Below are 18,520 nucleotides of genomic sequence, written 5' to 3'. Positions count from 1 at the left end.
GGTAATCAGGTTGTCCCACGTGAGGCTCAGTCTTAATCCCCATTTTACAGATGAGGTAACTGAGGCACAGAGAAGTGAAGTAACTTGCCTAAAGTCACATAGCTGACAGGTGGCAGAGCGGGGATTAGAACCCATGACCCCTGACTCCTAAACCCATGGTCCCCGCCCCCCGCCCGCGGACCACAGGTGAAGGGGGCCGTCAGGGAGGTTTCAACCTGAAGCGGCCGGTTACCTGACCCCCCGACCCCCAGACCAGCCCACCCTCAGGCCCCCCCACCCCGGCACCCGGAGTCTCAGGTGAGAAGCGAGAAGCCGCTGGTGGGAACCCGGTGCTCTGGCACTCGGGTTCCAGTTGGGTTTGGGGGACTGTGGTCCGCTTTCACCGGTTCCGACCTCCGGCCTGAGCGGGTCTCAGCCTTCTGAGGGGGACCGTAAGGACACTCCGGAGGCTCCCGGTCGAGGGGAACTCGAGGAGAGGGGTTCTGGGGCCTATGGGACCCCCAGGGAGGGAGGCTGGGGCAACGGGGGGTTGCGGAGGCCCGGGGAGGAGGGAGATTAAGGGGATGGGGCTGGACAGGAGCAGGGTCTCTAGGCCCCGGGGCGGGCCAGCTCGGGACTGAAGAAAACCCGATGCTGGGAGAGTCTCCCGCTCGGGGCGGTTGGGGTCGCTGATCGTCCAGCTTTGCTGCGGCCACTGCCCTTGGCCGGAGGCCCCTCCCAGGGGACGCTGTCAGTCTCCTCCCGGAGCCCCACGTGGCTTCATTCCTCGCATTCCGGCCCGCTGCTCCCGACTCCGGCCCGGCGGGGAGAGAGGGAAAGGAAGGGGAGGGCATCGCCGCAGGACCGGACTCTAGGGTCCGGCCCCCGCTTCAGGTGCGTGGACACCCCGTCCCCTCCGGCCCCGCCGAACCCCTTCCCCCTCACCCTTCTCCCCTCCTTGTCCTGCTCCCTTCCAAACCCTCTGACCTGCCAGACCAACTTGCTCTCCCATTTCCCTCTCTTCCCCACTCTTTCCCCCTCGCCGCCCGTTCCTTCTCCCCAATTCTCCCGGGGGGGTCTCTGTCTCATTGGGTCTCTGTCCCTGTTCTTCTCTCGTTGGGTCTGTCCTCCTTCCTCTGTCACCGCCCCACGTTTTCCATCCCCTCGCAACCCTCCGGCTGATTCACGCCTTCAGGAATAAGGATCTTGGGTGTTTCCTGCCCCCTTCCGTCCCCACCTCTCTCCTCTGAGCCAGAGGGTGGGGTGGGGGGCTTGAGGGAGTTAGGGGCTCTCTGGCTTTACACTGAATCCAGCGACGGTATCTTCGGGGCTGTGGGAGAGGCGTCCCCCCTCCACAACACCCTCCTCTCGCACCCCGGCCCTCCTGCTCTGACAGAAGCCTCGAGGGAGAGAGGGGGAACCCCTGCGCTCAGCATCCCTCCTTGACGACCCCCAGCACTCCCTTCCTGGTAGAGCTCCCCGCCTTCCTGGGACCTTTCCTGAGGGCTGTTGGTGCTGAGATTCCAACCGGTCCTTGGGCTCGCTCCGACCGACCCCCATCGCGGGATAGGTAAGGGCCGCGGCGGCGCGGGGAGGGGGTCCCTGAGGACTTTCAGGGGAGGCTGGAGAGGGGCCGGAAAGGGACAACGTGTACAACGAGACTCCTGCCCCTGGGGAACCTAGAGCTCGAGGGGGAGAGGGAGAGAACTAAACTGTCGGCGTGAGAGGATACATGATACGTCGGACACCCCTGGATCAAAGCTGGAGTAAAACGGGGATCCCGGGAGAGCTGGGGAGAGGGGAAGACGGACACCCCCAGGTGTTTGCGTGTGTGGCTCGATGCCAGGAAGGGTGGGCACGAGGGGCTGGAGGCAGGAGCGTCCAGGGCGGGTGGCGATGGAAAGGTTCTTCCTCCTCCGATCCAAACTGCGGGGGAACAGTAGGCCTCGGCGGAGTCTCCGGGGACAGAAAGCTGGAGCGGCCGGTGGCTGGGGGTTCTCCCGGGGGTGGAGGGGAAGGGACGGGAGGTTGGACGCTGCAGTGGCCACGGCAAGCTAGAGCAGAGTCCATCACGTACCGTGGACTTGGTTTCTGAGCATGTGCGTGCGAGTGTCTGCTTGGGTTGGGGTTAGGGGAGAAACTAGATCAGAGGGCCGTGTATGAGGATTGTTGCAGAAGGTCTCCGAGGCCACACTGTCAACACATACCGGCTGAAATGACAGTGGGGTGATGGAGAGAGGAAGGTGACCGAAGCCTCCTAGAGGACGGGGGCCATCTCTATGGAGGCTTTCAAGATGGGGACAGTTGCCTCATTTCCTTTTCTCCCACTGCATTCTGCATCGCCCTGATTTGGTCCCTTTATTCACCTCCAGCCCCAGCCCCACTTATCAGTCACCTCATTTACAGAATGGGGATTGAGACTGTGTTCAACCTAATTTGCTTGTTGCTTGTATCACCCCGGTGCTCAGTACAGTGCCTGGCACATAGCGCTTAATAAATATGACAATCATTATGTCCATTATTTATTTGGAGGAGCAGCGTGGCCTTGTGACAAGAGCCCGGACCTGGGAGTCAGAGATCATAGGTTCAAATCCCGGTTTTGCCACTTGTCTGCTATGTGACTTGGGGCAAGTCACTTAACTTCTCTGTGCCTCAGTTACCTCATCTGTAAAAGGGGACTTGAGACTGTGAGCCCCACGTGGGACAATCTGATTACCTTGTATTTGACCCAGTGCTTAGAACAGTGCTTGGCACATAGTGAGCGATTAACAAATACCATTATTGTTATTATTATTATTTATCGATATTCATGTCTGTCTCCCTCTCGAGACTGTAAGCTCATTGTGGGCAGGGATTGTCTGTTATATTGGACTCTCCCAAGCACTTAGTACGGTACTCTGCACACAGTAAGAGCTCAAGAAATACAGTTGATTGATTGTTGATGGGTCAATTGACTAATTTATTGATAAAGAGAGGCGCCCATCCCCGGCTGTGGAGAGGCAGAACTGGTCAATGGTGGCTGCCCAGGCACTTGGTCAGAAGCGGGTGCCCCGAGGAGGTGTGAGGATAGGTTGGGGCAGCGTCTATGGGAAGTGGCCCCTGGAGAGGAGCCGGAGAGCGATTGCCCCGTGATCTGGGCGGGCAGGGACGGGAGCATTCAGGGCCATCAAGTCAGAGCTATTTTTATCCTGCCAGTGGCTGATCTGAGCCAGGGCTTCATGATGCCATCTGTCCTCACCCCCTCTCCCTCCCCACCCCCACCCCCAGCCAGCCTGCTGCGGGGCCCAGGGAGCCAGACTTAGGGAGAGGGGCAGTTAGAGTTGGTCACTGCTTTTGTCCCCCTCAGCCTGGAGGGGCAAAGACCTGGCTTGGTCTGCAGTTGGCAGTTGGAGAGACTTCTCACCTTCTTGTGGCAGGGACCTTGGTGGCTTGGAGGGGGAGGGCAGCGTCCCCAGAGAGTCTGGGGGCGGGACTCAGTTCCATGTCAGCAGTGGATGGGCCGGGCCCTTGGTGACCCGGCCTCTCGGTCCCCGTTTTCCCCGGACCTCGGGTGGGGGCTCCAGTCTGGGTCCCTGAGACAACTTTCCCGGGGAGGCAAGGGCAGGGGAGTCGGTGTCCACAAATGTCTTGGGGTCAGGCTGCCTCCTTGGCCCCATCTCGCCCTCCACTACTACTAGCACAAGGGGACCTCGCCCCACCCCAATTCAGACTCTTTGGGCGTCTGGAGGGAGGGAGAGGAGGAGGGGGTCTGGGCCACCCTGCTAGGGAGTGGTCTGGCTTTGGGTCCTGGGGGGCTCCCTGGAGCGTATGTTGCCAGTCTGGGAAGCCGGACCGCTTCCCTCTTGCACAGATGGGAAAGACTGAGGCTCGGAGAGGTCAGCGCCCCACTTCAGGCCTGGAGATGGGCTCGAGTCACCCGGGGCGGTGGCGAGGCCCTTCCTTGATCCCTGTGTCCTGCTCAGCATTGTCCTAGGCCCACCTCACCTTGCTTTGCCTGCCCACACCAGCCCTAGCCCCACCCGTCCAGGTCCTACCCCCCTCCAGGCTCTACCCTATCCCATCGCCTGCCCCTAACCATGCCCTGCGAGGCCCTACTCCCATTCCCTCCTCCCCAGTCCCCCTCAACCCCCCACACACCCTATCTAGCCCTTGCTTGACCCAGCTCGGCCTTAGCCTCTGCCCTGCCTGGCCCTAATGCCTCTTGTTCCTTCCTGCCCCCACCAGGGCCCACAGCTGCTGCTACAAGCCAAGTCTTAGAAGTCCTCACCGGCACCATTACCTCCAACGAGTGGGGCTCTCCGACCTCCCCGGCCGGGAGCGACGTGTCCGGAGGTAGCGGGGCTTTGGAGAAGCCGGGTGACTATGACGCCGAGGGCGTGTGGGGCCCTGCCATGGAGCACAGCTTCCAGGAGGCCCTGGCCATCTACCCACCCTGTGGCCGGCGCAAGATCATCTTGTCAGATGAGGGCAAGATGTACGGTATGGAAGGGCTGGGGGCGGAAACCCCGGGCTGGGTTTTGGCGGGGGGAGTTGGGATCCTCCATAGAAACTGGGAGGACATCCAAGCCCCCAGGAGGGTCCATCACGGACCCCGGTAAGTCCCCGAAAAGAAGGAGAAAGAGCAGAGTCTGTGGACTGCTCCACAGCGCTCTCCCCTCCCAGGATCCCATTCTGGCCTTCCCACATTCCCAAGAGATGGGCCTCATTCTCCCCACTTCACAGAATGAGAAAACTGAGGCCCAGAGAAGTTGAGTGACATGTCCAAGGTTCCACAGCAGCCCGGGGCAGCACAGCTGGAACCCAGCTCTCTCATCTCCCAGCCCCTTTGTTTCCCCACCTTGCTTCCCCTTCATCTTTCTCCCCCTCGGTCGCATTGCCCCTGAGCAGCTGGTTGATCTGGTCAGTTTGGGGCCTGAGCGTGGTGCGTCTGGCTTGACCAAAGTGCAGAGTGTCGTGTCTCTGCCCACGCTGAGACTCCAAGACCAGCTTCAGGCTGGTCTTCAGTTCCCTCCTCCCTCTTCCTCTTGCCTAGAATCTCTCCCTGCCTGCCCTCCCCCTGTGAGATGACCGGAAATCCCTGGCCATCCCTGGCCTGTCTCAGTCCCTGACCACCTGGACTTTTGGCTTGACTTCAGAATGAGGAAAGGCCATGGCCGGCCAGCTTAGACGCTGACCTGAAACACCCCCCACCCAAGGCCGTGAAAGGGAGAGGGATGGTTTAGGGGTAATTGTGGGGTGCGGGGAGCCTCCAGGATCAGTCCTCAGGGTGGGGGAAGGAGTCGGAGATGGGTGGAAGAAGGAGGGGGCAGCAGAAAGGATCTTGGAGGCCCAGGAGTGAGCAAGGGCCAAGCCCCCCTCCCGCTTGGCAGGGAGACAGGCCTGGATGGGGGCCTCTAGGAGGGCAGGTGACCCAGATCTCGGCTAGCGACTGGCAGCCCTGGACACAGCACCTGTCTCCTTGCACTGGCCAGCTGCCAGGCAGCGGACCGTGGCTGGGCTCGTGGGCCCCTTCCCCTCAGGGGTGAGACGATGCATGTCCTGGGCTACGGCTCTCAAATGTCACCTGGCTGGCCAGGGACTAAGGATAGCCGTGACCTCACCCACACGGGGGAGGAGAGTGGGGGGCGGGCACACAGTCACGGCTGGTTCATGGGGTTTTGGCCTCTCCTGGCCCCCCGCCCCGGCTCCCGGCTTGGTTACAGCACTCGACTATAATGTTAACCTCTCCAAGCCAATGCCCAGAGGCGGGAGATCTGGGGGCAGCAGGCGAGAGGGGGACAAAGACCCTCATATGGAGGTGAAAAAGTCAGCTCCTGAGGGCCGGTCCTGGGTGTGCAGGGAGAGGGGAGCATGGAGAGGGGAAGAGGGGTGGAGAGGACCAAGACATGATGTCCTCTCCGGGTGTGGCCCAGGCCCGGTGGGTGTCCAAAGGTTTTGTCGTCCTCGGCCCTGGGGTCTCTGATTCATTCATTCATTCAATCGTATTTATTGAGCACTTACTGTGTGCAGAGCACTGAACTAAGCACTTGGAAAGTACAGTTCATCAATAAAGAGAGACAGTCCCTGCCCACAATGGGTTTTCAGTCTAGAAGTGGGGAGATAGACATCAAAACAAGTAAACAGGCATCATATATATATATATATATATATATATATATATATAATTATAGATATATACACAGCAAAGCAAGTAAACAGGCATTAATGTAAATAAATAGAATTAAAGATATGTACATATATACACAAGTGCTGTGGGCGGGGGTGTGTAGAGCAAAGAGAACCAGTCAGGGTGATGGGGAGGGGAGGGGGAGCTGAGGAAAAGGGGGGGCTTAGTCTGGGAAGGCCTTTTGGAGGAGGTGAGCCTTCAGTAGGGCTTTGAAGGGAGGAAGTGTGATTGTTTGAATTTCTCCCCGAACCCACACTCCACTCCTCCGCCATCACCGCGAGGGTCTCCGGCACCATTCGTCCCCAGCTGGGTGTTCCAGGGTCTGCTCCCCACTCCATCCTTCTCCCTCTGCCTCTCCTCTATTCTTCCTCTGCTTTTCTCTGCTGCTCCATCAGCTTTCCCTCCCTCCTCGCTGCCCATCGTTCAGCCCACCTTACTTCTCTCTGTCTGCCCACCTATTTTCCTACGGCAGGGCCCCTGACCTGCGCACTCCTTCACTCCTGAGCAGGAGTCTCCTTCTCAAGGGTCTGGATTTTTGCACTGAATTTAGGAGCTGATCATGGTGGCCAGAGGGTGGGAGCAAGAGGTAAAAAGAGGTGAGTCCCCCATCATAGGGAGTCACAGATGAGTCTAGATCTAGTGTTGACCCTGCTGCCAGGAGGTCCAGGGAATGTCACTCTTTATTACTGTATTGCACATTCCCAAGAGCTTAGTACAGTGCTGTGCACACGGTAAGTGCTTAATAAATATGATTGAATGAATGAGTGAAAGAAAAGTAAAAGGAGAGGGGAGACCAAAGGAGAAGGGGAGATGAAGGGGATGTGCTGCCTGGGGAGAGATGGGGTTCGGGGTTCTCTTCCTCATCTCTTTGTCTTCCCCTCTTCCCTCCCCCCCAGCTCAACCCTTCCCAAGAGGCTGTAGAGTTTGAGGGTGGTTATACCCATGTCCTCACGCACAAGGGGGAGTGGTTAGAGTGTAACTCAGTGATGTGCCCAGGTGGCAGAAGAATGGCTTACATGATCTCTCGGGTCCTGGGGAAGCAGAAAGAATGCCCCCTTCTCTCCGCCCCACCCCACACTACTGGGACCCCTCCTGGCTCGGGTCACAGCTGAAACCTGATGCGGCGGTTCCCCTGGAGAATCCACAACTGTTGGCCGGTGTCACCGGGCCGGGCTATTCTGGGCCTGGGACATGAGAGCCGGCCAGGGGAGGGCACAGGGGCGAGGGAGGAGGGTGGGCAGAACGAAGCCCAGACCTCGTGCCCGCCCTCCCCTCCCCCACTGCCCGTGGTGGGAGGGACACCTGGCGGTCCAGCAGGACAGCATAGCCCTCCCCGAGCCTTAGATGGCCCCTTGGGGCTGGTCTGCCTTCTGGCCAAGGGCTCAGTGTCGGCCATGCTAAATGTGAGGGACAGAGGACCGGGTGCAGCCTGATCATCCTGCATCGCCGCACTGCTCAGCACAGTGCTTGGTACTGAGTCACCAGTTATGCTGGCCGCTGGGGGAGAGTCGGGGTCCTGGACGGCCCAGGCTGGATCTCTGGGGAAGAGTCAGGGGGTGTTGGATGGTCTGTGCTAGGTCCCTGGGGACAGCTGGGCATGTGGGAAGGTCTGTGATCTCTTTCCCTCGCCACCCCTTATACTCCCACCCTTCCCTAAATTGAACCCACCTCTGACCCCTTTCAGGTTTCTGTCCTGGGCTCGGCTGGATGCCCGCCCCCATTTTCCACCTTCTCAATCAATTAGTCAATCAGTGGTATTTATGGAGTGCTCACTTCTCCCCACGGGACTCGGCTCTCTTCGGTCGGAACTGGGTACAGCTGGGTTTCTGATGCCCCAGCTAGGTGCCGGCCGTGGAGGAAGGTGGGAGGACTGGGGGTGATGGTGGTCGCTCTGGGGGGACGGGGTCCAGGCCTCCGACCTACCTTGTGCCCCCGCGGCCACTATCTGGCCCGTCTCTGAGCTCACTCCACCCTGCGGCCTTTGCAGGCAGGAATGAGCTGATAGCGCGTTACATCAAACTACGGACCGGGAAAACGCGCACCCGAAAGCAGGTGGGTGATTGCCTGACCCCGCCTCTTCTGCACCCTGCCATGCCTTGTCCTGCCCCCCATGCCCTGCCCCTTCCTTGCCCCTCCAGCTCTTTCCCTCCTGCCTCCCTGTTGTCTCCCTGCAAGCAAACCTACTCCACGGTCCCTGGCCGCCTGCTCTTCCGTCTCTGGTTCCTTCTAACCTCTTCCCTGGTCAGGAACTACCTCCGTGACTGCCACCCTGCCAGGTCACCAACGGCACCCCTGCCTCTTCAAAGCCTCCCCAAAAGCCACCTCCTCTAAGGGGCCTTCTCTGATCCATACCATCCTGCTCGTGTCACCCCCCCCGGATTTATCTACTGCTTATTTATTCATCTGACTGTGTGTGTTATCGATATCTACTCACTACTAACTATGATACAGTCATCATGTCCGTCTCTACCGTTCCAGTGTAAACACGTTATGGGGAAGGAAAGTATCACTTTGCTATTCTGTAATTCCCTAGCATGTAGTACAGTACCCCGTGCCAAGAGGATCCTCAATAAAAACTACAACTAGTACTATTACTACTGCTGTCTCTTTCTAAACTGTAAATTGCATAAAGGCAGGGGTTGTTTCTTCCATTTTCCCAAGTGTCTAGTTCAGTGCCCTCTGCCCCCAGCAGGTGCCCATTATTGGGCAGGATCTGTGGAGGTAAGGCCCCGGTCGATCAGTTGAACGGCAGCAGGGGGGACTCCAGGCTCTCTCTTGGACCCTCTTCCTGCCCGGCTCATTACAGGTTTCCAGTCACATCCAGGTGTTGGCCCGCCGCAAAGCCAGGGAGATCCAGGCTAAACTGAAGGTACGGCTGGCCCGTGGGGAGGTGGGAAGGACCCCTAGAAGTATCCTAGTAAATAGCTGGGGAGGTGGCAGTGGACCCCGTGTCTCCAGGGTCATTCATTCAGTCGTATTTATTGAGCACTTACTGTGTGCAGAGCACTGTACTAAGCGCTTGGGAGAGTATAATAAAACTGTGGGGACGATGGGGCCGGTGCCTGTGGGTCCCAGTTCTGGGGAAGATGGGGACGGTGCCCCCAAGTCTCAGCTCTGAGGATGATGGGGCTGGTGCCCTGAGTCCCAGCTGACGGGGCAATAGGGCTGGTGCCCCCGGGTTCCAGCTTGTGGGATTGATGGGGCTAGTGCCCCAGGTTCCAGTTCTGGGGGCGATGGGGCCGGTGTCCCCAAGTCCAAGCTGTGGGGGCGATGAGACCGGTGCCCCCGAGGCCCAGCTTTGGGGGCCGTGGGGCCGGAGCTCCCTGATTCTAGCTGTGAGGATGAAGCCATCGTGTCTACGACAGCTGTCTGGGCCGGACTCCGGACTCGTGCTCCCTGGGTCTCTGGACGGAACTGAGATTTTCTGAGCAGGACAAGTGGGACCCCAAATGGGGCCTGTCTGTCCAATCCTACTGCCTTCGCAGCTGGTCTCTCCGCCCCCAGGCACTTTTCCTCCAGACTCTATGGGAGGATGTAGCTGAGCATGAGGAAGTTCCCGGAGCCCTGAGGGAGAACCTTGAGCCATGTAGACAGTGGTCCTTGGCTGGCCTGGGAGGAGGATTAGGGCTCCGAGCTGTGGGGGGCTTTGCCCATCATCTCCCTTGAGGGAGGGACGCAAGGGGCAGGACCCTCTCCCATGGCACCGCGGTCAGCCGGCCCCTCCCCCGGTCCAAGATCAGGCGGCTAAGGATAAAGGGCTGCAGAACCTGGCCCCCATGCCGTCGGCCCAGATCCTCGCAGCCCCTGCCTTCCACGGCAAAATGGTGCGATTCTGCGGCCTGGCCCACCCCTCTGACTCAGGGTTAAGTGGGGGGGAATGGGGAGGGGGCTCTAGGGACGGGGCTCCTAAAGGTCTCTAAATCCCGCCCAGCCACAGCCTCCTAACTTCCTGGCCAGGCCCTCTGGACAAGGGGGGAACTGAAGCAGCAGTGAGGTGACCCCTCCAGATGATCACCCTCCCCTGCCCTTCACGTCCCCAGAGGCGTCCTGGAAGAAAAGCAGGGCTGGACGGGGCAGGGGCTGTGCTGTTTTTCCAGCTGACCCGCAAGGAGAAAACTTCCTCAGAGTGGCTGGGCCTGGCGCTCTTGGATCCTACTGTGTCCAGCAGATGGCCTGGACTGTGCTGCTCTTTCTCCGGCGCCCCCGCTGACCTCTCTGCCCATCTGTTTGTCTGTCTGTCCCACAGACCCGCCCTCTCCAGACCGCCCAGCCCAGCTCACCCGCTCCGTTCCTCTCCCAGTTCTGGCCGGGGGCTTTTCCGGGACAGGCTGGGTCTCCCCACAAGTGAGTAGGATTGAATCTCCCCACCCCGCTGAGCCCTGCCCATTTATTCCGGCCCAACCCCAGTCCTCAGATTTCTACCTTTCGGAAGAGGTTCCCGGGGGGTAGGGGACCCACGGCGTTTCTCCCTCCTTTCCTACAGCTTGAAACTGTGTTCCCAGCAAGTCTTCGCTGTCCCGCCGCCGCCTACAGTGTCTCCTTCAGGTGGGAAAGCGCCCCCCGGCCCCATCCTCGGCCATCTGACCCGTCCCTCTACTTGCCCCCTACCTCGTGCACTTGCACAGGCTCCGTTCTCCCCTCCCCGGCCCACTGCTGGCCTCGCCCCTCTGCCCGGCCCCCGGGGCCGGTCTCAGTTTCCCCATCTGAAATATCGAGTGTCTTCCTGCACTCTTGCCTCGGCCTTTCCCAATCAGTCTTGTTTATTGAGCGCCTACTATGCACAGTGTATCCATAGAAAAGTCCAGGGAAAACATGGAAGAGGCAAACCGGCAGCTAGATGAATAGAGAAGCAGCATGGTGTAGTGGATAGAGCACGGTCCTGGGAGTCAGAAGGTCATGGATTCTAATCCCAGCTCCGCCACTTGTCTGTTAAGTGCCCTTGGATAAGTCACTAAAATTCTCTGTGCCTTAGTTACCTCATCTGTAAAACGGGGCTTGGAGACGTGGGACAGGGACTGTGTCCAACCCACTTTACTAGTAATAATGATAATGATGGTATTTATTAAGCGTTTACTGTGTGCTAAGAACTCTTCTAAGCACTCTACCCCAGTGCTTAGTACAGAGTCTGGCACATAATAGTAACAACAACGATAACGGAAGAAGCATTTGCAAGGTTATGGATTATGGCGGAAGATAGGGCGTTCTGGAGAAAATATATCCACAGAGTCTCACTGTGAATTGGAAACAACTTGACCGCATTTGATAATAATGATAATACCATGTGCAGTAGCGTTAGACTGAACAGTTGGGAGAGCACAATAGAGTTAGGAGACTCGACCCTGTCCTCCAGAAACCACCTTACCCATACCCCAACCTATAACCCAACTCCTCTCACCTGCCACCCCCAAGAGGAGCGATAGGGTGGAGCTGCAGCAAAGGCGGGAGGCTCCTAAAGAAACCCGGGTTTGGCCTCGAGTTAGGACAAGAGACGGATGTGGGAAGTGGGACCCTGGGTCCTCAGCCTGAGAGGAGTCTGTGTGCATATATATGCATGCATGTGTGCTTCTGTATGCAACTGTTTGACTGCGCGTTAGTATATGTTTCTGTGTTGTGTGTGCATGCGTATGCATTAACGTCTGGGCCCGTGTGTATATGCGATTGCGTATGTGTCTGTGCCAGTGTATGTGTGTGTGTGTGTCTGAGTTTGCATATATGTGAAGGGTGGTGGTGGGCAAACTCCTGAGGGTCTCGTGTCTGTGTCTGTGTCTGTGTGTGTGTGTTTGTGCAGGGTTCGAATCCCCTGTCGGGCCCTGTGGGTCCCCGCCCACCCCTCCCTGGCAGGGCCGCAGCGTGGCTGGCCCCAAGCTCTGGATGATTGAGTTCTCCGCCTTCCTGGAGCGCCAACGGGATCCGGACACGGTAGGTCCCGCCTGCTCCTGCTGCTGCTGCTCGGGCCTGGATCTGGCTCGCTACCCCCACCCCCATGCATTGCTGCTCTCCCTCCACCCCATCGCTGCTCTCCTTCTGCAACCATTGCTCCCTACCCCACTGCTCTCCCTCCACCCCTCTGCTTCCTCTCCACTCCTGCTGCTCTCCCCCCTCTCTGCTGTTGTCCTTCTCCATCCAGCCTCCTCTCCCTCTCTCTGGCCTCTCAGCCAATCAATCAGTGGTATTTACTGAGCGCTTACTGTGTGCAAAGCACTGTAGGAGAGTAAATACAATAGAATTGATAGACATGATCCCTGTCCTAAGTAGCCTCCGGTCTAGAGGGGAAGGCAGACGTTAGAATAAATTACAGACAAGGAAAATGGCAGAGCATAAGGATGTGTACATAAGTGCTGTGGGGGTTGGGATGAATATCAAATGCCTAAGGGGTACAGATACTAGTACATAGGTGACACACAAGGTGATTCAGAAGTGATTCGGAAAATGAGGGAAGGCCTTTTGGGGGAGATGTGATTTTAATAATACTTTGAAGGTGGGGAGAGTGTGGGTTATGAAGGGGGAGGGAGTTCCAGGCCAGAAGCAGGTCACAGGCAAGGTGTCAGAGGCAAGATAGATGAGATCGAGGTAAATTAAGTAGGTTGGCATTAGCGGGGCGAAGTGTGCGGGCTGGGTTGTAAGAGGAAATGGCGGGGGGCGGGGGATAGGGTAGGAGAAGACAAGGTGATTGAGTACTTTAAAGCTGATGGTAAGGAGTTTCTGTTTGAGGCAGAGGTCGATGGACAACCACTGGAGGGTCTTGAGGAGTGGGGAAACATGGAGTGAACGTTTTTGTAGAAAAATGATCCAGGCAACAGAGTGAAATATGGACTGGAGTGGGGAGATAGAGGAGGCTGATGCTGGAGTTGGGGTGGGAAGTGGTGAGCATGGTAGTGGCCTGGGTGGATTTTAGAGAACTGGAGGTTCTTCTGCTATCTCTCCCCCTTCCCTGCCCCTGAAATTCCCCCTCCCCCCACCCAGCGAGCGCCCCATGGCAAGCCCCCGACATTGTCCCTTTAGTACCACAAGCACCTGTTCGTGCACATTGGGCAGACCTGCCCCAGCGACAGAGCCCCCTTCCTCGAGGCGGTGGACATCCGCCAGATCTACGACAAATTCCCCGAGAAGAAGGGGGGCCTCAGGGAGCTGTACCAGCGCGGCCCCGCCGACGCCTTCTTCCTCGTCAAGTTCTGGGTGAGCGGGCCGCGGGACAGGAGGGGACAATCAATCAGTAAGATTTAGTGAGCCCTTACTGCGGGCAGAGCAGTGTCCTATCACTGCCCACGAGGATTTTCCGGAGTAGTGGGGAGATGGCTTTGCAGAACTGTGATCTGGTTAATATAAAGGGGTGGGGAGAGTCCCAGAATTGGGGTGCAGCATGAGGGAGGAGTGGGAGGCGGGAAAATAGAGCACAGGGCACTGACCGGATTGGCCCGGGCCGAGCAAAGAGTGCATCCTGGGGAGTTGTGCAAAGGGGGGATGGAACTGAGTTGGGGGATGCTAGCAGCCTGGAAACCAGGGGGAGGGAACCTTAGAGGGAATGGGGCTGTGGGCAGCAGATTTAATAGGAGGAAATGGGGCAAGGGTGGGCTCTGCTTTGAACTGATGTAGCCATGGTTTGGGGGCTGTAGGGTTGTGGGGAAGAGGTAAGTTACCCAGGGCAGCAGGGGATTGGTGGGCACTTAGAGACTTACTCCCCTGGGGGAGATCTTCCACTGGCAGGCAGCGACCCCGCACCCAGCCCACCCTGGGGTCCGGACCTCCTACCCGGGCCAACACATGGTTCATCTCACTTCCACCTCAGGCAGACAGAGACAACCCCCCCTCCACCTTATTTGAGCCTGCCCCATGGCCCATCCCGCTTCCATCCACCCCTGGGCAGGCAGCTGGGCTGGTTTCATCTCTGAGGAATGAGGGGTCTTGGAGAGGTCACACTCAGCTGTCTTGGGACAGTGATACTAGGCCAGGGCTGGTCTCCACCCCCATCCTGAGCCAGCCTGGAGTACCTGCTCTGCCTCACCCGGCAGCCATCCCTGGCAGGGTCACCCACTATGCCCTGGACTCATGGTTCCCAGGCATGACCCAAACAGCAAGGCCTAGTGGATAGAGCCTGGACCTGGGAGTTAGATTGATCTGGGTTCTAATCCTGGCTCTGTCACTTGTCTACTGTATGACCTTGGGCAAATCACTTCACTTCTCTGGGTCTGTTAGCTCATAATAATAATTATGGTATTTGTTAAGCACTTACTATGTGCCAGGCACTGTATTAAGAGCTGGGGCGGATACAAGCAAATCGAGTTAGACACAGTCTCTGTCCCTCGTGGGGCTCACGGTCTCGATCATCTGTAAAAAGACTGTGAACCCCATGTGTGACATGGACTGTGTCCAATCTGTTTGGCTTATATCTATCCCATTGTTTAGTCTAGTGCCTGGCACATAGTAAATGCTTAAGAAATACTACGGTTATTACTATTAAGCAAGAGGAGGGGTCCTAACTTGGTGGGTGGGTGTGGTAAACCTCCCCCTGATTTGCTGTGTGCCTCATTTATTCATTCATTCATTCAATAGTATTTATTGAGCGCTTACTATGTGCAGAGCACTGTACTAAGCGCTTGGAATGTACAAATCGGTAACAGAGACAGTCCCTGCCCTTTGACGGGCTTACACTCTAATCAGGGATTAGATCCTCCAGGCAGGATCCTTGCCCTCTCTGGAAGGTAAGAAGAATCTTTCATTCTATAGTATTTATTGAGCGCTTACTATGTGCAGAGCACTGTACTAAGCGCTTGGAATGAACAAGTCGGCAACAGAGACAGTCCCTGCCGTTTGACGGGCTTACGGTCTAATCGGGCTTACAGTCTCAAAGCAATCTTATTGCGGACCAGGGCAGGCGGGCAGCCAGCTGGATGGAGGGGGTCAGGTGGGCAGCAGAATGGGCAGCGGGGCAAGAGAAGGGCAGGGAGGACAGGTGGGATCAGGTGGGCAGCGGCCCTGACCGGAGGGTGGTGGTTTGGGGAGGAAGCAGGGGGACGAGAGGGTCAAAAGGCAGAGTCAGCTCTGGGGAGCCCTGGAGGTCAGGGTGTTCCCAGGAGTTGAGGATTCCCGGAGTTGAGGTTCCCAGAGTGGTTGGTACCCAGGAGTTGGGATATTTTTAGGCGGAAACTTCCCGGCTGGGCCGGAAGGTCGGCCTGGCTCGTGTCCCAGTGCGGGAGGCTGTGAGGATGCGGGGCTGCTCGGCAGCCTAGCTAAGGGGAACGCAACGCTTATGTTGCACCCCACCCCAGCTCAATCAGCGGGAGAGACGAACGGGGGTGGCGTTTTAGCAGTCACTTCGGGAACTGTCGGGGGCTGGAGGGGGTCGGGGTCGGGGCAGGGGGGAGAGGGAGGCAAGTTTGGGGTCTGGTGGGTTTTCCCCGCCACAGCCCTTCGCCTTGGAATTGGGCCGGGCCTGGACGTGGGATGGTCAGGAGCCAGGCGGGGATTGGGCCCCTGCTGGCCTCCATGCAACAGGGAGGGACACGGACTAGATTTGGAGGTGTGGAAGGGGGAAGGGGTGGTGCTTCCTGCCCTGACCCCGCTCCCCTTCTCCCCGACGGGAATGCCTAGAAATATCGGGCTAGGAGGGGCCGCCTGGGGTCACCCCCCTTTCCTTGAGTCCACCGCTTAGAGACCTAGTTGACCTAGTTCGCCCTGAGGTCTGTCCTGCTGCTCCAGGCTGACCTCAACACCGACATCGAGGACGGAGCGGGGTCCTTCTACGGGGTGTCCAGCCAGTATGAGAGTCCCGAGAACATGACCATCACCTGCTCCACCAAGGTCTGTTCCTTCGGCAAGCAGGTGGTGGAGAAGGTGGAGGTAAGGACCGGGGTGGGGGGCGCTCAGGGATGAGATAGCCCGGAGTTAGGGGGGACGACACTCTGATTTGGGCCCACGGACAGGTTGAATTCTGACCTTCTAAGGCCCAGGCCATCATAGAAGAGGGGGACAGGAAGGGCTCCCTAGAGAAGCGAGATTGGCAGGGGCTGGAAAGACTTCTGGTCCCTCCACATTCATTCATTCATTCATTCAATCAATCATATTTATTGAGCGCTTGCTGTGTGCAGAAAGTACAATTCAGCAGTAGAGACCGTCTCTGCCCACAACAGGCTTACGATACAGAAGTGGGGGAGGTAGAAATCGAAACAAGTAAACAGGCATCAATATAAATAGAATTATAGATATGTACATATATACACAAGTGCTGTGGGCGGGAAGGGGGGTGGAGCGAAGGGAGCGAGTTGGGGTGATGGGGAGGGGGAACTGAGGAAAAAGGAGGCTTAGTCTGGGAAGTCCTCTTGGAGGAGGTGAGCCTTCAGGAGGGCCTTGAAGGGGGGAAGTATGGTTCTTTGGCAGGTCTGAGGAGGGAGGGCATTCCAGGCCAGAGTTAGGATGTGGGCCGGAGATCGACGGCGAGAATGAGGCATAATGAGAAGTTTAGCACCAGAGGAGCCAAGTGTGCGGGCTGGGATGTAGAAGGAGAGAAGAGAGGTGAGGTAAGAGGAGGCAAGGTGATGGACGGCTTTGAAGACAATAGTGAGGAGTTTTTGCTTGCTACGGAGGCTGATAGGCAACCACTGGAGCTTTTTGAAGAGGGTGGTGACATGTCCGGAACGTTTCTGTAGGAAGATAATCTGGGCAGCAGAGTGAAGTATGGACTGAAGTGGGGAGAGACAGGAGGTTGGGAGGTCAGAAAAGAGGCTGATGGAGTAATCCAGCCAGAATAGGTAGCCTGGAACAAGTGGCTTTCCTCCTCTGGTCCTCAGATTCCGGCAGAACCGATGATGGTGGGGGGAGTGAACCGAGCAAGATTAAGAGGCCGTCCACAGGGAGGAGGTGGGGGGGGAGGGGGGACCACGAGGCACGGATAATCCACCTGCCGGCCCAGCGGTCCCTGATTAATGGAGAGCGAACCACATTTTCAAGGCTGGGTCCTAGCAGTTGCCCGTAATCTCCTGGCTTTGACCCAGGTCACCTAGTCCCGTTTCCCCATCCCGATGTCTACCTGTCACTCTCAGGGGAAGGACTGTGATTTCGGTCAGGCGGCCTGGTGAAGGGCAACCATTCATTCGTTAATTCAGTTCGTTCAATAGTATTTCTTGAGCGCTTACTATGTGCAGAGCACTGTACTAAGCGCTTGGAATGTACAGTTCGGCAACAGATAGAGACAACCCCTGCCCAATAACGGGCTCACAGTCTAAACGGGGCAACCAATCAGTCGGGGTAGGGATGGGGACTAGTGGCTGAGGTGTTGGGGCCACTGTGGGGTGGGGGCTGGTGAGGGAGAAAGCCCGAATCCGTGACCCGGGGGGACCCTCCCTCCCCCCGCCCCCCAGACGGAACACGCCCGCTACGAGAACGGCCACTACTCCTACCGCATCCATCGCTCCCCGCTGTGCGAATACATGACCAACTTCATCCACAAACTCAAGCACCTGCCCGAGAAGTACATGATGAACAGCGTGCTGGAAAACTTCACCATCCTGCAGGTGGGCACCCCCGGCCCCAGACCGAAGACAGGCGAGGCCTTCACCCGGTCCCCGATGGGGCGTTTGGGTGGCGGATCGGACTCCTACAATACATGAGCGTCCCGTTTCTTGTGGGACATCTGGACATTTGAGTCAGGACCCCCGGGACCTGGTTGGGGGTGGCTGGAAACAGTGGCAGCCCCCACCCCATGAAAGGTGCTAATAATAATTATAGTACTTTTTAAGCACATACTATGTGTTTAGCACCGTAGACGCAAGCCGATCACGTTGGATACGGGTCCTGTTTCACATGGGGCTCACAATCTAAGAAAGAGGAAGTAGGATATAGCCCTCATTTTACAGATGAGGTAACTGAGGCCCAGAGAAATGAAGTGATTTGCCCACGGTCACACAGCAGACACCTAGCGGGATTGGAAGTAGAACCCTGGTCCTTCGCCTCCCAGGCCCGTGCTTTTTCCACTAGGTCATGCTGCTTCTCTTGTCCCTCTTCCACTTTACCCCCACGTCCAGGTGGTGACGAACAGAGACACCCAGGAGACGTTGCTGTGCATCGCTTATGTGTTCGAGGTGTCCTCCAGCGAGCACGGAGCTCAGCACCACATCTACCGACTGGTGAAGGATTAGTCTCAGGGGGCGAGCGGGGGCCGGGGGCTCACCCTAAACCCCGCCACGGGACACGCTGGGCTCAGATTGAAAGTCCCTGGAATAAACCCGGTGTTGTACACTGATGAGGCGTTTCCGGAGGCTAGAGTCAGGGACCCCAGGGTCCCTGGTCCTTCGGACTGAGGCTTCCCCTGGCCCTCCTGTCCTGCTTCAGCTGAGGTTGGGAACAGGGCACTGCGGTGGGCTTAGGAGTGGATTGATGGGA

General features: G+C 57.7%; 1 protein-coding gene across 7 annotated transcripts; it reads left to right on the top strand.

The window, feature by feature from the left end:
• Positions 1 to 767: 767 nt before the first annotated feature.
• Positions 768 to 18,381, top strand: TEAD4 (TEA domain transcription factor 4). 7 transcript variants are annotated; one of them, XM_039910703.1, is made up of 12 exons: positions 770 to 873; positions 1,436 to 1,549; positions 4,204 to 4,458; positions 8,133 to 8,197; positions 8,952 to 9,014; positions 10,392 to 10,489; positions 10,629 to 10,690; positions 11,934 to 12,064; positions 13,148 to 13,321; positions 15,812 to 15,982; positions 17,500 to 17,652; positions 18,163 to 18,381. In XM_039910703.1, the coding sequence occupies exons 3-12, from the start codon at positions 4,371 to 4,373 to the stop codon at positions 18,274 to 18,276; spliced, it is 1,119 nt and encodes a 372-aa protein (XP_039766637.1). In that variant the 5' UTR covers positions 770 to 873; positions 1,436 to 1,549; positions 4,204 to 4,370; the 3' UTR covers positions 18,277 to 18,381. The 7 variants fall into 7 exon arrangements, with proteins under 7 accessions (XP_039766638.1, XP_039766637.1, XP_039766636.1 ...); XM_039910702.1 differs by having other exon boundaries at positions 1,376 to 1,549; XM_039910704.1 differs by lacking the exon at positions 1,436 to 1,549 and having other exon boundaries at positions 768 to 873.
• Positions 18,382 to 18,520: the final 139 nt, after the last annotated feature.

This window comes from Ornithorhynchus anatinus, chromosome X4 (genome assembly GCF_004115215.2).
Source record: "Ornithorhynchus anatinus isolate Pmale09 chromosome X4, mOrnAna1.pri.v4, whole genome shotgun sequence".
NCBI lineage: Eukaryota > Metazoa > Chordata > Mammalia > Monotremata > Ornithorhynchidae > Ornithorhynchus > Ornithorhynchus anatinus.
This window is presented reverse-complemented; position numbering and strand designations above follow the sequence as displayed.

Bases quoted from the DNA above. Each gene is read 5' to 3' on its own strand.
- TEAD4 (XM_039910704.1), top strand. From the start codon at position 4,371: ATGGAGCACAGCTTCCAGGAGGCCCTGGCCATCTACCCACCCTGTGGC. The intron at 10,490-10,628 runs GTGAGTAGGATT...CCTTTCCTACAG, and splicing joins CAGGCTGGGTCTCCCCACAA to CTTGAAACTGTGTTCCCAGC. The intron at 10,691-11,933 runs GTGGGAAAGCGC...GTGTTTGTGCAG, and splicing joins GCCTACAGTGTCTCCTTCAG to GGTTCGAATCCCCTGTCGGG.